This window comes from Homalodisca vitripennis, chromosome 1, assembly GCF_021130785.1.
Source record: "Homalodisca vitripennis isolate AUS2020 chromosome 1, UT_GWSS_2.1, whole genome shotgun sequence".
Taxonomy (NCBI): domain Eukaryota; kingdom Metazoa; phylum Arthropoda; class Insecta; order Hemiptera; family Cicadellidae; genus Homalodisca; species Homalodisca vitripennis.
In genome coordinates this window covers 48,750,134-48,767,491 of record NC_060207.1, presented here as the reverse complement: position 1 = coordinate 48,767,491, position 17,358 = coordinate 48,750,134, and the positions used below count along the sequence as shown (strand labels likewise).

Genomic DNA, 17,358 nt, shown 5'->3' with positions numbered 1-17,358 from the left:
GATAGTCTTACTGTTATGTTTCTGACAGTGTATATTGTACCTTTGTATTTTTTATGGCAATAAGCTTCTTGATTCTTAACTATTTCAAACTCTTAAAATTTGTTGTAAAAGTGAATTGAAATGTTAGTCCCGTTTTGAGGAAGAGGGCTATCATATTTTCATGCAAAAAAAAACAAATGTACAGTATAAAATCATGTGTCTTAACTGACAGCACAACATAATACTTCTACAATGAGTACATATCTTTAGGAAAAACATTGCAATGGTGCAGGTCTGACTGCTTAGGAAAAGATAAAACTGCCTGGCCAACACAATGTATAACCAGTCTTAGTAACCCAATGCAAGGAACAAACAGAAACATCACAGCTGATAACTATTGGGACGGCTACATGAACAATGCTATAAACTATACAGATGTACAAATAGAAGTAATAATGGAAGCCATATTTCAAAATGGTCAGCCAGTAACGAACTGAAACTTTATTGCAAGAGCATTTTCTTTCACCTGACTCCTCAAAACTTGATGCAGACAATTGTCCTCACTAAATATCCTAATGATGTGAAGTTCGGATATCAATTCACCAATGAGAAGTTATGTCATTGATTAATTGAAATCAAGAAAGACTGAGGAAGTCTGGCTAATGAACTCATCTTAACTATATACAAATACTGCCTTTGTATGAAGTTTGTGTTGTAAACATGAAATTAGACATGTAATTCCATTTTCACGTAGTCAAGACAAAGTACGATGATGGGAAATATCTATGCACCGGTAATGGCTGAGCGTTAGCTAAGTACCGGCACTATATCTTATAAATGGTTGGTATTTGGTTAAGTATTCTTCAGGTAATCAAACACCTGATCTTTACACCCCCTGTGATACTTACTTAGGGTATACAAAGTCAAGCCCTACTAGAAATTTGAAATTTGGCAAAATTGTAGCTTTGTCTGTGTAACCACTAGAAAACGCCTGAAAGCTAATTTATTCATTAACCACTAGGGTAATTTATTCATTTAAATTACTCAAAAAAATTCACAATGGCTGACAGATGCAATGTTTTCTTCCAAGCTGTCCACCAGGCAAATCAGAGGTTGTAACTAAAATCCAATAGCAAAATCGTTGAACAGTTTTTAATTTCTTACAAATAAGGTCCAGTCACTTTTTTCATATTTTCAAACGATTAAGCCACAAAATCCTCTTAAAGTCAAAACTTTCTTTAAATCCGGTAAATAAGTAAACACTACGGTCTACTTTAATATTTTTATAAAGATATTTGACTTTGTTTCAAGATGATATAGTTTCAAAATATTTTAGAGTGTCAAAAGTAGTGTTAATAAACAACCTTTATGGAACACCAGTGTTGTATAAATTAATCTTTTCTAAACTAATAACAAATATCTAATTTGATATTTCAAGATGTCAAACCTGCGTGGAATCTACCCTTCTTCTGACTAAGTCAGAAATGAAATATGACTTGTAATGATTGGCATTAATGACTGTAAAAGCTTTGTTCCCATTAAAGATAAATATTTGCTAGGGTAATCTGTGGTATTAGCACAACAAAGTTTATAAAATCTCAAAACAATAAGTAAACATACCTATTGGTGTTTTCAATACCAGGGGGTGGATGAAATCCAGGCCTATCAACTGTTAGATGATTTCTCAACTTTCCTCCCAGGTAAGAGCTGCGAACTGGAGGTGGTTTGCTACGGTTGCATGCAGGATTCTTCTTCATATTAGCCGTGTTTGACTCCATTTCCACCACATGCTAATCTGACATTTTTGTCATATGTAGTTTTCATACTTTATAACAAAAATGGTTCATCCTAGAACACAAAATTCCCATGGTTTCAATTCCAGCCAATAACCAAATGACATTATGCAAAGTTTTCAATTATTTTCATGATAAGTATAACATCAGTATAATTTAGTGGTAGTCTGTAAATTTGTTTACAGAAAAATAGCATAATATTAGCACTGTAAGGATTAATGGTACTTAATCCTTTAAGCACAATATTAAGCATATTATGGTGCTTAATACTTTAAGCATACCGAATTAAAAAAAACTTTTTGGTGGAAACAAAACTTTCATCAAATGTCTTTTTTTGCGATATTGACCGATCTTGAATGCATAACTTTTATAACTTTTTTTATAACGTTTTTTTCATAACTGGTCATTATGCTGGCATTTGCTTAAAGCTTTATTTAGTTAACAAATTGAATTAAAGTGGATAATATTCATGTTTTTATCATTATTACTTCTTATATTAATTTGTAATTGAATATTATGCATTATTTTAATACTGTAATCTATAAAGGTGATTTAAATCCTTAGATTACTATCTTTGGGGTCGTTTAAAGCAACTTATATACACAGAACCAGTTAATTCCAAAGAAGAATTGTTGAACCAAATTTTTTAAACTCTTGTGAACTACTTATGAACAACCAAGATGCTATCAGAAAAGCTACTCGTGGTTTTGGTAAACACACTAGACACCATTGTGCATAAATTATCAAGGAAATCATTTTAAACACCATTTATAAGGTATGGAAATAGAAATAAAAGATTAGCAGAAATCAGCAATGTTTTGTTTTTACGAAGAACGTTTATTTAATAAACAGAAATTGCATTTTCTCTCTTATTTTTCGTATGTGTTGTTTTAATTAAGCATCAATTCTTTTAACTTTGTGTTTGTTTATTATTAACATATTTTATATTATTCTCTTCAAAATTAAATTCTCTAAAAGTTTTGGCTAAAAAGTTTGCATGTTTATTACACATTTAATGAAGTCAATGTACTTCAAATTCAAACAAAGCATGTTTTTCAAGACCAAATAGTCCATATTTTGTTTGATATCTTAGAAATGGGTGGTCTAACAGGTCTGGGACGTATTTTATTTAATTTTCAATTCATTTTACATAAAATGCAATTAATTTAATAACTATCTTTACAACATAAAAACATCAGTTTCGCTTTATTTCCGTCCTTTCCTAGAAAATCGGACAAAGTCTTTCGCTAGCCAAAGCTCGCCAACAAAGTATTTCCGGACATATGTTTTTATGAACTTTTGCCATTATTTTGATGAGAGGAAACCACCTGAGAAGTTTGTCAGGTTACTCGTGGGACACTCTGTAACAATAAGCATCCAACACCTGAGTTATTGATAATATCGAATCATCAATTAGAACGATTGAAATGCTGCCAGACATGTTTTACCCTGTTACGTAATTGTAAGTACTATGCTGCTCAAAAATAGTATAAACATAGTTGTATTATTTTCTATAATCTAAAATACATATATTTCAGACATGTAAAAATTTAGCTTCTCTGGAATACAATCTTAAAAGTCTCTAACATATTTCAGTTCGACATTACTGTTCCAAAGTAATTGAAACAAAGTTAAACCAAGTATATGGTATTTGAGTATATGGTATAAGGGGGAGAGTTGATACAGTAAGGTCAATGGTACTGATAAAAAGTGCAACGGTCACAGACAGGATTCGAACCTGCGCTATCTCTAACTCAGACTCAAAGACCAATGTCTTAGACCACTCGGCCATCGGCACTCCCATGTACAATGTAACATAGACTGTTGTTCTAATAAATTTATAAACAAGTTAATTCGGATTTGACTATACAATAAAATTATTGGATTCTACAAGTCCTTATCTACATACTATTTGTTATTAGGCTATTAAAAAGTTAAAAGTAACCTTAACAAGTGTTATGTAATCTGACCTTGGATTTGGGTACTATGTCGAGGGATGTTTGACTTAGTTGACTTAGCCACCTAGTGTTGGTGGCTGCTTATTATAAAGTAGCCATGTGTGGCCACCCTGATGGCCAAAGGTATTATACTGTCAGCCAGTCTCTGGAGGGTACGATAAGCGGACCCGGTTTTTTATATCGAAATTTACAACCGATATTAGATATTACTTAATCATAACCATCGATATAATCAATCGATACTGATTCATTATTTTGAACAATTAACTTAAATAATCTATATCAACAGCTGTAAAAACTTTCAAATAATACAGTAAAGTAATATTTCAATTTTAGATAAGTTAAGTAACATTTTTGATTATTAAAAAATGGCAGTAAATTTTAGAAAACTACACGAAGTTGCTTTGAAAGATAAGACATGTGTTTCGTGGCTTCAACATGTTGAACTCATACTGAAAACCCCATTATATGAAATTGTGGGAAGGAAACAACTGTAACTGTGAGAGGAGCAAATATGGTCGTCTTCAGTTTTCCTAACTTTGGTTATAATAATTTGTTCGATCACTGTAAATATTAAATTCATATTTTAATTTACAACATATGATTGCTATTGAGGACTATATACTTTTATATCGGTTGATAGTCTAGGATTTGAGATGCGTATATTAGGTATCGATGATTACATTCTTCGATATAAATAACCGGGTCCGCTTATCGTACCCTACCCCAGTCTCTTTTCAATGTTTTATTACTTTTTAGTGCTTTCTTCACTAAAAATTATTTTTTCTATTTGTTTTAATGCATTTCCCATTTGTTTTAAATCAACATACAGGCTAGTATAAGGTGTAGGCCAAATCAAATATTTATTGTTTCTTCTATCCTGTTTCTGACCATAAATTCCTTTGTAACCTACTATAATTTAGTCACATAGCCAAAGGCTTATACTTTCATGGATTTATTAGTGCTTATGATATAGATGGACTTAACAACACTAATCTTAATTACACTACACACATTTTTAGATGGCCTATATCACACTTTCACAATCAATACTACCAATGAGAAAACAAATCTAGCCTATATTAAATCTAGCATATAGATACACAGATAGATAAGGTTAAGAATTAAAGAATTCAGCATTGCCATTAATTACCAAACCTAATCTTGATGTAACACAATAAATGCAACATAATTTATTATAATTATAGTTGAATACCCTTCAAATGCATTGCACTGACTGTGCATCCTACGCTTATCACTCACTCTCCTCTCATAGATCAATTTCATTTAGACGTCTTTTTTAAAGGGCAAAGGTTTTTTTTTAAACAGGTGCCACTAGTGTTTTGATACGCTAATAGAACATTTTAGTACAGGTGATCAACTAGAATTTAACAAATAATGGACAGCATTTGAATTAAAGTCACATATTCATGTAATTACGTTATATATAGTCAATAATAAATTGGTGTATATACCTGATTTTACTTATCTTCTACAAAACGACGCCATTCTGTTGATCTAGATCTGTTCCGATTCCGAATGCTGGTTGTTTTGTTTTGGTTTTGTTTTATCTCTGTTTCGCTCATCGAATATGAAGACAGGATTTGTGGGAGGAGAGGGAGGTTATGGTTGTCTTTGCTCTAGCAGACGATATTGTATTTCATCGGTATTATATATTCTATTCGATTGTCGATTGTTTTGATTCATGATTTCGATAATCAATCAAAAATGTACTACGAATCCATTTTTGACATTTTTGTTCTTTACAAAATACAATATGGTCACATCCTATATTAAGGTAAAATGTACACTTCGTTGATTCTTTAATACATGCCAAAGAGTAAACAATGAAATATATGCAGATCTTGATTTTGAAGTATTACATTAATTGAAATTTCTCAAAATTGTGGACTCATTTCGCTTAACCTTTTTTAAATCTCATTTAAGCCTCTGCGTCAGCTATGCCGGCTTCGAAGTGCACTGGTTTTTTACTAAAATACCAAGTACATGATTGGTCCTCCCCGGGATTTGAACCCGTGATCTCTCGGTTAGAGAGCCGAGACTATAACCATTAGTCTACGGATGAGGATAAAGCTTAACCTTATAAGTAACAGTCCCGCTTGCTGAAAACAGCAGCCAGTACAAAAGCCTCAGCTTAAGTCCCTAAGACCCACCTATCACGCGTCTGTACTGAATTAAAGACCATTTCCTGCTTGCGATGACCCTTTCTAAATGAGGTCCCCAGTTTATAAACCTATCTAGGATCACGCCCAGGTAGTTGACCTCGGACTTCAACTTAATGGAAGAACATCTGGGTAGAAATGGACCCTCCATTTGTCGCCTCCAGGTAAAGGCAAACACAGCAGCCTTGGTGGGGTTGATAGTAAGGCCCACCCCATCACCCACTATGTTTAGAGCATCATTGGTCAGTTCCGTGACTGTTGTGTTGAACTTGCCACTCACAAAAATCACAATATCATCTGCGTACCCCTGTCCAAAAACACCGCTACTGTTCAAAGAAATTAGAAGGTCGTCCTCAACTAGGTTCCACAGGAGAGGAGTAAGGACGCTGCCCTGTGGACAGCCCCTCATAGTCCTTGCACTGACACTTACTCCCATACGGGTGATAACAACCACCCTGTCTGTGAGCAAGGCCCTTATCTAGTTACATATTTGACCATCAATACCACGTTTGAAGACCGCATTGATAATCGCCTGAGTGCCCGTATTGTTAAACGCTCCTTCGATGTCCAAAAAGACACCTATTGCTACCTCTTTTCCTGCCAGCGTCTTCTCAATCCTGCATACCAAGACCTTCCTGTAGTGAAGGCATGCTGATTTGGATGTAGAGGTTGCTCCAAAAGAGATCCCTCATAAACAAACCTAGCAACCATCTTCTCCATAGTTTTGGGAAGAAACGAGGACAGAAATATCGGCCTGAAAGACTTGGGTCGATCCAAGCTAACCCTCCCCTGCTTCGGTATAAACACTACTGTGGACACTCTCCAGGACAGTGGAATGTACTTGAGGGTCACGGAGGCTGGGAACAGTCTGCACAGCTGGGGAAGGAGAATGTCCTGCCCCCGCAGCATGCAAACCGGTCTCATCCCGTCTCCCCCACGAGCTTTATAGGGACTAAAAGAGTTAATCACCTACTCAATCCTTCTGAACAATACAGTCCAGAAAGTGTGTTCCTATCATAACTTTTAGAACTATATTCGTCAGACACATGCCAGCCACGTGTCTGATTAACCATACCATCCGTCATCATGGTCACATCTATCATCTCCCTACGCGTCCTCGTGCGAAACGTAGGTACATTTCCCACATTTGCAATCACTAGACTACGGGACATTATATATTCCAGAAGCGAATTAACCCTGCTGTTAGTGTTGGTGCTGCCCCACGCCTCGTTGTGCGAGTGTCTGATCCACCAAGGCAGCCATCTCTTTGGAGGGCGTAGAATCCACATCACCATACAGGAGGTATGATGATGCAATCAGCAGGGTTCGTCCAGTCCCAGCCCCCATCAGCATGGCTGTGGCAAGATCCCTGTAACAAAACTACAGAACAGGAATGCTGTTCACCTTGTTCCTTAAAACAATACAAGCTCTGGCATTATTAACCCGGGCAATAAAACTTTTGACCTCTGTCATAGAAAGCCCTGACATTTTATCCTTACAAATCCAAGGTTCCTGTATCAGGGCCATATGGAAATCTTCCGACAGAAAGCGTCTGCAGAACACAGCTGAAGCAGCTTTATTGTGCTGCAGATTGACCTGAAGGACCTTGACTCCCATGATCAGCCGCCCCGCCCCGCGTCCTCAGCTGGACCTGCTCTATGCCAATGAATACCCTCCAGTTCCTCCCTTTAAGAGTATAGCTGAAGAATGCTCATCAATCAGAATCACCATAGTTCTGGAACCTCTCGTATGGACATCTCCAACAACTTTCCAGTCAAACACGGAGATCCCAGCATTCTTCCTACCAATGGCCCCAAGAATGGTCGCAGAGTCCTTCCCGGCCATAGGACCATCGACCCTGAGGAATACCTTGATAGATCTTATGAGTTCTTCATAGTCCCCAGAGACCACACCTATCCCCCCAGGGCCACTAACCCCCAGCCCCGGAGCCACACCCCGCCGCCAATTTCTGGTCTCGTCATTGCCACACAGCATGGCAAGAGCTCTCCTTTCAGGAGAGCATCTTTTAAACTGCAGGCACACACCCTCCGCTAAGAGTACCTCGTCAAGGTATGCGTCTTCGCAGCTCCAAGGCTTCCTCCTCCGAGATGCGCCTTTCAGGAAAGTTCTCAGGGACCAAAGCAAGATTGTGTCCACTCAGAACTTTCCTAAATGTGTCTCCCACTACCTCCTCCGCTGAAAGATTGTTTTGATTGCCTGTTCGCTTAATCTGCTTTGCAGGTTCTGTCGGGCGCCTCATCGGCAGGGCTTTTCCGCCGAAGAACCGCCCGAGTGCCCTCTCTTCCCATTTGGGGTAGAGTCAGCACCTACAATTCCCCCGGTGTTAACTCCCTTTGCTTCATCAGCTTTTTCTTTCGTTGGCTGACATCTTGCCCTTTTGCCTTCACCATTCACTATCCGGAAGCCAGGGGCCATCAGCTTTCTTTTGCTCCGTCACCCATTGCTTATGCAATTTGAAAGGGAGCTTGAGGTTGAAATCCAGTTCACATGCTTCAGGGTCTGTGTCCATGGATTCAACCTCCGCATCTGCACCACCATCTGCTTAATCGTCTTCGATGGTAGTTGTGCATGATGAACAAGCAGAGACATCCAAAACCAAGTTGCCGGACGCAACTGCCTGTTGCAACCATTCCTGATCAAGATCTCTTAGAGTTTGTTTATTTGTTGTAATTTCAGACTCCATAAAGGTCCCACGAGTATCGAGGAAGTAAAAAGTTCGCCTAGTCAGAGCCCCGCGAGACCAGGTAAGGCTATTTACACTTGGGGGCGCCTAACACCCAAGGGCAACGTTCGCGAGGCACAACCCCTGCGCCATGCATCCCTTAGGCACGGGTCGCTTCACACTGTATGATAGGGGCCCCCAGTCATATTAAATTGTGTGGTACGATTCCGGACAAACCAGCAGAAACTGGGAATACCCGGCCTGGCATTACTATTACAGAGTGCACGTTTGGGCACTAGCCTAGATCCTGGGATTTTGTTAAAGCAGGACCACTTCGCGCAGGACACTTGATAAGCGTTTATCCGAGCCCAACCGTTGGTTGGATGGGGATCCCCCATTGGTCTTAAACGGCACCTCGATGTCACACCTGGAGGGGTACCTCTCAGTTTATTGAGGATCACCCGAACTAAGGTCAGCCAATCCCTTAGACCTCAATTAATACTACTATTACTTTATTGTATTTTTCTATCGAATTCATTTCTCCTTCATAGAACTATATTCTTCCTTTATCTCCTTAGTCTCCTCTATTAGTCAATTAGAGATAGATTACGGACTTTGTTGATGAGCAAAGTATTCTCCCGATACTTCAGTCTGGGGTCAACAAACATCACGGGACATGTACTGTGCTGATCAGGTTGTTTAGTGACTTTTGTTTGAGACTCGGATGGAGGCCGGTGCATTTAACTAGTCTTGTTCGATTATTTACAGGCTTTAGTCTCAATTAGCCATTCTTTATTGCTTGCCAAGATAAAGTTTCTCGATTTTGGGGATCATGCAGTAAACTGGTTTAGTTTTTATCTTGTTGAGAGGCAACAGGTAACGAGGATGGGTACAATGACTTCTTCTTCCCTGGTGAAAACTAAAGGCGTCCCGCAAGAAAGTTTTCTGGCCCCGGCCCTTTTCACGTTGTACACATCAGATCTAGACAACTGTGTGCGCCACTCCACTGTATGCCGATTACTGCCAGTTGCAAATGCACCCCAGGCATGACCCTTTGGGTTGAATAAGTTGGAGGAGGCTATTGCTGGAGTGAATACAACTTTAGAGAGCATACGGGTGTGATCGGGAAGACATGGTCATGAGCTGAACGCTAATAAATGCACTGTTCTCTACATAGCACCAGCAGCCAAGCTGCGGTATATCAAAGAGACCAACGTGCAAATCAGGATTAGCAATGGAAACTTGAACGTAAGTGATACTGTAAAGACACTTTGCGTTGTGCTGGAAAGTGATCTATGTTTTTCTCACTATGTGACGTGTGTTTCTCAGAGAGTGCTGGGCATGTATTTGCTGCGAACCATCCTTCCAGATTTCGTTAAGCTACGTCTTGTCCTGTCTCTCGTGTTGTCATTTTTTTATTGCTATTTTCCTGAATACTGCAATAGTATATCAACGGAAGACCTAGAACGAATTCAAAGAATGCAAAGCATTCGATTTTTATACGGTATCTGTAGAACAGATCACGTGTCACCCTTTCGAGATGCTGCAGGACTCATGACTAGATGCCGTGTGTAAGATGCAGACTTGCTTCCTTATAAACAATGTGCTGTTCCAGCAGGAACCGCGGTTCATAGCAGAAAGGCTATGAGTCGCGGCGAGATCGTTTGCTCAGCACTATGCAGAATGACCAACTTCACTTCAGCAAAGTGAGGTTGGAGATTGGTCGAAGGGGGTTTTTCCACTTCGGTCCAGTGTTATACAACGATCTGCCATGTAACCTTAAATTGCCCAAAGGTTGACATTTAAAACTTAAGGTCAAGAAACGTCTCTTTTCTTATAAGTAAACGTTTTGGTAGTTTTCAAAATAATTTTAACCTGAAATATGTTGTGCTATGTTGACGTGAGTTATTATGAAAAAGAGATGTATCCGATAATCGCACAAAATAAAATGCATGTTTATTTTATTTTATTTAAGTATATAATCTGGGAGCGAAAGCCAGTTAGCACTATACTAGTACAGCCATTAAACACACAACCTGGGTTTCTCGAAATTAATATAGGAATTGTTCCTAAAGAAATCGATCGTCAGCGACACAAGTTTTGGTGTCAGAATTCTAGGGTATTGAAAGGATTACATTTTGAAACTATAAATTTGTTATACTATATCTTTCTAACTTGACACACCGTCAGACATAAACATTAAATAGACTGCTTTTTGATAACTATAATAATTAGAGTCAAAGAAGTTATTCATACAATTGAACATAATGTTCTTTGTACAAGTCGATTACAAAAAATTCATACGTATGACTACAAAATACTCTAATTTGAATTCAAATAATGTGAATGGATAACTGTAGCAGTAAATTAAAATTAAAATTTAATTTAAAAAAATATTATAATATAATTTTAAAATTAAAATATATCAATTTGTTGTAATGTGTGATTTTAGGCTTCTTTATTCTTATGAGGCAAACTCCAAAGTCTTTTCTCCATAGCTGAATCTTTTGTTGCACAACTATCAACCAGACTAATAGCCAAGGGTGACCTGGCATAACAGAACACTAGAATAAATTAAAGATTGAATTATTAATCTCAGAACAAAAAATCATTAACTTTAATTATATGCGTAGAAAATCAATGCCTTTTAAAATAATCAGATTAAATAACTAATAGTGTTGTGGTTCAGTAAAATGTTACAGTACATATATAAGTATTCCAAAAGTTAACGAGACGCAACTAAAAATAATTGAAACTGTATCTTTTGAAGAAATTACCATAGACTAATTCATTATTGTAAAAGAGAGTAGTTTTGAGTAAAAACAACTTTTATGGAAGTTGTGTGTTATTTTAAATTTTTAAGTTAGTCCAGATAGTTATATAGTAAAGTTAGGTTCTTGTAGCTTGATTTTTAGTTTTCAAATAAACTTTATAAACTACTGTTTAGTATTGAAGACTCTTGACAATCTTAATTAATATTTTTATCTTTAGATATGCAACAGGATGTTTTCCAGACATTTGCTAGCTTTCAATAAGCTTTAATATCTGAGCGTTGTGACACGCATAAGTCAGGAATCACAACAAAACGTGTGTTGATTCCATGCACACTATCTCTAAAATGTACACTTAATTAAAACACAACACTAATTATTGAAACCGAACTAAAGAATACAGGTCATGATCGATAGATCTGCACTGAACGACCAATCCCTGAAAATCGTTATATTCTCTTTGAAAATGAATAATTTTCATGCCCAGGGCTACTTTTTTAATTTGGCCAGTCTCTTTCCATGTTTTAACATTATTCACGATGGTGGCAACGAAGTGGTTGGCAACAAATGATTCAAGTACAACCACATTGTACTTGCAAGAATCCAGATTAGCAATAGTCGACTTGTGGGAATGCGATTTATAATAAAAACACGTTTTAATACAACTTTTAGCATTATTTATGAAGCAGACCTCCTCTTAGAAGAACTATCCATATGAATATTAAATTCCTTAATTTAAAAATTGCATTTTTAGTGCTCATAAGATATAGATTTTTCAAACAAATTATTAAAATCTTTAAAATAATAATGCGATGAACGGTAACGATACAATTATTAAACACTTTCTAAGGAGTCTAAAGCCGATATTTCCAGCTTCAACTCCTTATAAAAATATGCCAAATGAATACGAGTTTAAAATTTGATGTGCTATTTAAATAAAAATGGCAGTTCCACTATTTTGAAAGTCACTTCTGCTCAAATTTTGAGTATATTTCATATAATTATATTCCTATATCATCCTTACTCAAATAATGTTTAGAGATGAGCAGCTAGGATATCAAGTTTAGTTTTAGAATTAAAATCAGATGAATCATCCGTTTTGAAGAAAGACGTTAAACATTTACATATTTAGATATTTTATTATCTGAGTGCTGACGGCTTTGGATTAAGCCTTATCGAATTCAGCCTAACATGATCTAAATCACCTAAGCTTAACCTGCTTAAAAATGATGTTTTTGTTTTCTGTGCAAGAAACATTTAAGGCCATCTTTACTATTCTTGATGACATCTTTATGTTCAAAACTGATTATTAATTTTAAATTTTCGTCTAAACTTATAGACTCAAGCTTGTATTTGAAATTTAATGCTGGAAAAAGGATTCACTAACATAGTCCTGTATATCTGATTTGCTAAAACCTATTTTTACCTAGTCCTTACCCAAATAGATCCAGGTCATTTGGATTCGATTAACGAGCTTCATTCAATATAGGCCGATCTCATAAACATTTGGGTTTTAGACCTGGACGCTTGAACCTTTAGAGAGAAGCCGGACCCCGAACGGAATTTGACCTATGCAGCATGGTATCTTCACTATCTTGAGGCTTTGTAATTAATTCTCCCATCATTGCATCAGACATATTTCTGTTTCCACCAGCGACCTGTTGAATTCTCACAGTCTTTACTGTAAGTACTTAAGATTGGAAATTTGCTGTTACTTAAAATTTGATAGAAACTACAGATAAACAAAGACATAATCAGTAACAAACTATGTATATTTTCATCCTGCATAACATTGTCCTTAAAACACCCAATTTTATCATGCGTAGCAACGTAGTTACTTGTTATTAAGCTGACATAATAAAAAATAAGAACAGTTACAGAAAATATTGTCACAAATAACCAACAAGTAAAAAACAAAATAATAGTAATGAATAATATTAATAATAATAATAGAATAAAGAAATAAAAAATAAATGTAATAACTACAATATAAAGAGATAAACGGATATTATAGAGACGCTTGCTTGAGGGTAGATGAGGACTTAATCAAGGTTCAAAAATACACACGACATGATAAACAAACCCTTTCTTGAAGCTGTAGTGCAACTTGAGCGTAGACAAATTCTATACCAGCAGCAAGCAGTTATCTTTAAAATTGAAAACTACAGTACTTTATTTCTACAACGGTGTAGCAAATACATAACAGTTGCATGTAAAAGAGCCAATAGTAGATTAATTAAATCACGTAGACTTTATATTTACTATGAAACCTAATTTTTACATAGACCGTAATGTGTTCCATTTCTTAAATTTTCGACCATAGAAATCGGCAGAATGTCATTAAAACCTATTACTTAGTAGGTTGCCTAAATGTCTCTTTTGTCTACCAGGGGATTATACATTTATTTTCTGTGTGAATTTTTGTCTGTCTGTCTGGTCACAGGACATCTCGAGAAGTAAATAAAGGTCTTTAAAATTTAAATTTTGCATGTAAACTCAAAGAAGCCTGTTTTGCGATTCACGGGTTCTAAACCTTGAAATTAAAGAAATAACAAACAATAATAACAATGGAGATATTTAATTAATATATTGGTAGTTCTTCTTCTAAAGGGAGGCCTATTGCTATGCGTTTAAGACTTAAACTACAGCGGAAATATTTCCATGAGGCCAGAGAGTTTACAGTTTCGGCGGTTCTACAAACCACCGAAAACTTTCGATAGGTCCTCCTGGAGAAATTCAACATCATTGTCCAGACTACCAAAAATGGTGCATCACTCTGTTGCTATTGCAGGGAAATCAATGAGCAGGTGTTCAGAAGTGTCGTCTTGCCCATAACAACGTCTTTAGAATAGAACCTCCTAACATTTTATATGCGTATGAGGACAGACATATCGGCATGAAGGACTTAGGCCGATCTAGGCTAGGCCTCCCCTGCTCTGGCATAAACACCACCTCGGGTACTATCCAGATAGAGCAACATACCCGAGGGTTACATAAGCCCTTTGTAATCGGGGAAAGAGAATAATGAACCATTGCTAAAGCAAACCGGCCTCACTCTGTTCCGCTTAGAAGATTTGTAATTGCTAAACCAATTCATCACCCATTCAATCCTTTTGAAGGTTATTACACGATACACTAAATTCCACTGAGAGTAAATTACACGCACTGCTAGTCTCCTTCCACAGTTAAGTGGTTGATCCTTGTCGTAGATAACAGTACGGAAAGTGCGTTCCCATTATAAATGTTAGAATTTCTTCGTGTTCAGTAATATGTTTGCCTTCATCGTCCTTGACCCTACCTAGTGGCGAGATGGGGGTTTTTGTTAATAGCTTCTTCAGCCTTGCGCAACCCCACTTGGGAGTACCACAAGTTATGTACCACTCTTGTAAAACTCTTACTCTTTTCCTCAACGAGACCAGTTCAGAGCTTCACTTGTCTACTTTGGATCTCTTCCTGTTAATGACAGGGCAACTGAGATAAAATAAACCGACAATCGCATGTCATACTGTCAGTAGATTTGTCCAGCTGGTTTGTATTCTAAATCCTGTTTGTATTGTAAAACCATCAAATTCCAGTTGTTCCCTTAGGGTTTCCTTGTATAAAACCCAGTCGTATTACTCGCATTGTTCTATTGTACTTTTAAGTTCTAGGTCTATGATTTTAAAGCATATGTGTGCATTATCAAAGAGGGAAAGGGTTCGTCAGACACATGCCATACACTATTACCGTTTGTGACCGCAAGCGAAATGTAGGAGGGTTACTCACATTTTCCAATACTAGACTACGAGATATTATATATTTCGGAGCACTTACCCCTGCTATTTGTATTGTCATGTCTCACTATGCTAGTTAGCATACCATCCAATCACCAATCCCACACCAACCTCCCAGCATAATCTTCCGAAGGAGCCATCTTCCTGAAGAGTGGAGAATCCACATTGTCATTTGGGAGATATGAGAGGAAACTATCAGAGTTCGTCCAATGCTAGCCTCGCGGTAATCTGACGGTGGAAATATCCCTGGAACAACATTCTACAACTAGAATGTTGTTCACATTATTGCTTCTATCAATACATGCTCTGGCATTATAGACATGGCAGTAACATATTTAACATCTGTCATGGAAAGTGCTGATACCTTACCCCAGCAAATCCAAGGTTCCTGTATCAGGGATGCGTGAAAATCGTCAGAACACCTCTGAAGCCACATTACTGTGATGCAGTTTTGTCCTCGAGTTCTTAGATATATCTGTTCTAAACCGATGGACACACTCCAGTCCCTCACATTAAGAGTCGCTGAAGACTGCTCATCTACCTATATTACCATAATTCTGCGACTCTTGAACATTCCCCAAAACTTTCTACTCCGCGATATATTTTCACTATTTTTTGGTAATGGCTTTGAGGATGCTCACAGATTCCCTTTCGGCCAACTGAACGCTGACCCTGAGGGGGTCTTGGTGGATGTCATATGGCTCGTACAGTCCCTAAAGATTACACTCATCTCCTTAGTGCCCCCGAACTGTCCCAGAGCCACACTCTGCAATCAATCCTTGCTCTCGTTATTGTCACACAGCATAACCAGAAATCATCTTTGAGGGAAGCAACTCTTGAACTCAAACAAACACCTTCTGCTGAAAATACTTAATAAAGGGTTCGCCACCACAGCTCCGAATTCTTTCCCAATCATTCAATTTTTTTCTGTGAATACTTCATTGAAGATGCCCCACACTCTCTCCACTGTTGGAGGAGCATTTTGCCTGCCTGTTGGGTTTTGATGAGCAGTCGGTCGCCTCAACGACGGAGCCTTTTTCGTTGGAAAGCCATCCAAGCGTGCCCTCTTCCCGCGTGGAGTGGAGTCAATTCCTGAAGTAACACTAAGTGCTGACTTGTTCCGCTTCTTCAATATGTTTTAATTGGCAGATGTTTTGGCTCTTAGTCTTCACTATTCGTTGTTTGAAGCTAAGTGCCATTAGCAATATTTTTCTTTTTCACTACATGCTTATGAAATTTGAAAGGGAGCTTTATAGACTCCAGCTTTATCGGTGGTGATTGATTGTGATAAGCAGGCAGATGACCCTAAGCCAGATTGCTGGATGCAACTGCTCGATTTAGCCCTTTCAGATCTAAATATGTTTGTTTAGTTTTTGGTTCGTTTTTCAAACTCCATAAAAGTCCCACGAGTGCCGAGGAAATAATAAATAAGGCTATTACTCCGTTCACAACGCAATGCCCCCAGTCCCATGCATTCCTTTAGCATCGGTCGCCTCACACCAGGTGAGTGGAGCGCCCCAGTGTGTACAAACTTATATGTGTGGTGCGATTCCGGTCAGACTAGTAAAGACTAGGCATGCCCAAACTGGTACCACCACACCAAGTACAACTACCGTCGAAGAGTATACTTTCGGGGCTATAATCTTGATTCTGTGGTTTATTACAGTAAGACCACCTCATTCAGAACGCTTGACAACCGCTGGTATGACCCAATCATGGGCTCTGATCCCCTTTTGGTCGAGAGTGACACTAGAGGTATTGTCAACCCTGGGAAGTTAATTTCCAAGTCTATTGGATATCGCCTGAATTGAGTCAGCCCACCTTATAATAACATATTGTGAGTTAATACTAAAGTTGTCATCTGAATATGACCAACGTTATACTAGACCAAATACATCCTGAAGATAATTTATAATGCTTATAGAAAAGTTAGTAAATAACTTTTGTAATATATTGTTTGATATTACGAATGCTATGCATTGTTTTGCAGTATGAAAAAGGGTGTTTGTCCTTACTGTAAAGGAATGTTACGAATATAAAAAAATTATAGAAATATGATAAAACAGGAATGTAGAGTTTGCTCATTTGTTTATTAGCTATAGAGTGTAGTAATAGTCAGTTTCAGATCTGTACAGTGACCAGTGATCAGCTTCAGTGTAACAGTGTTATCTTTGACTGTCCTTACAGCCAAAAGTTCAATTAGTGGTGACATTTTCTT

At 37.5% G+C, this 17,358-nt stretch overlaps 1 protein-coding gene across 1 annotated transcript; it reads right to left on the bottom strand.

Moving 5' to 3' along the window:
- Positions 1-6,498: 6,498 nt before the first annotated feature.
- Positions 6,499-6,837, bottom strand: LOC124360623. Its single transcript, XM_046814436.1, has one exon. It carries the CDS (start codon positions 6,835-6,837, stop codon positions 6,499-6,501), a length of 339 nt encoding a protein of 112 aa, XP_046670392.1.
- Positions 6,838-17,358: the final 10,521 nt, after the last annotated feature.

Coding starts and splice junctions, on each gene's coding strand:
- LOC124360623 (XM_046814436.1), bottom strand. CDS start 6,837: ATGAGACCGGTTTGCATGCTGCGGGGGCAGGACATTCTCCTTCCCCAG.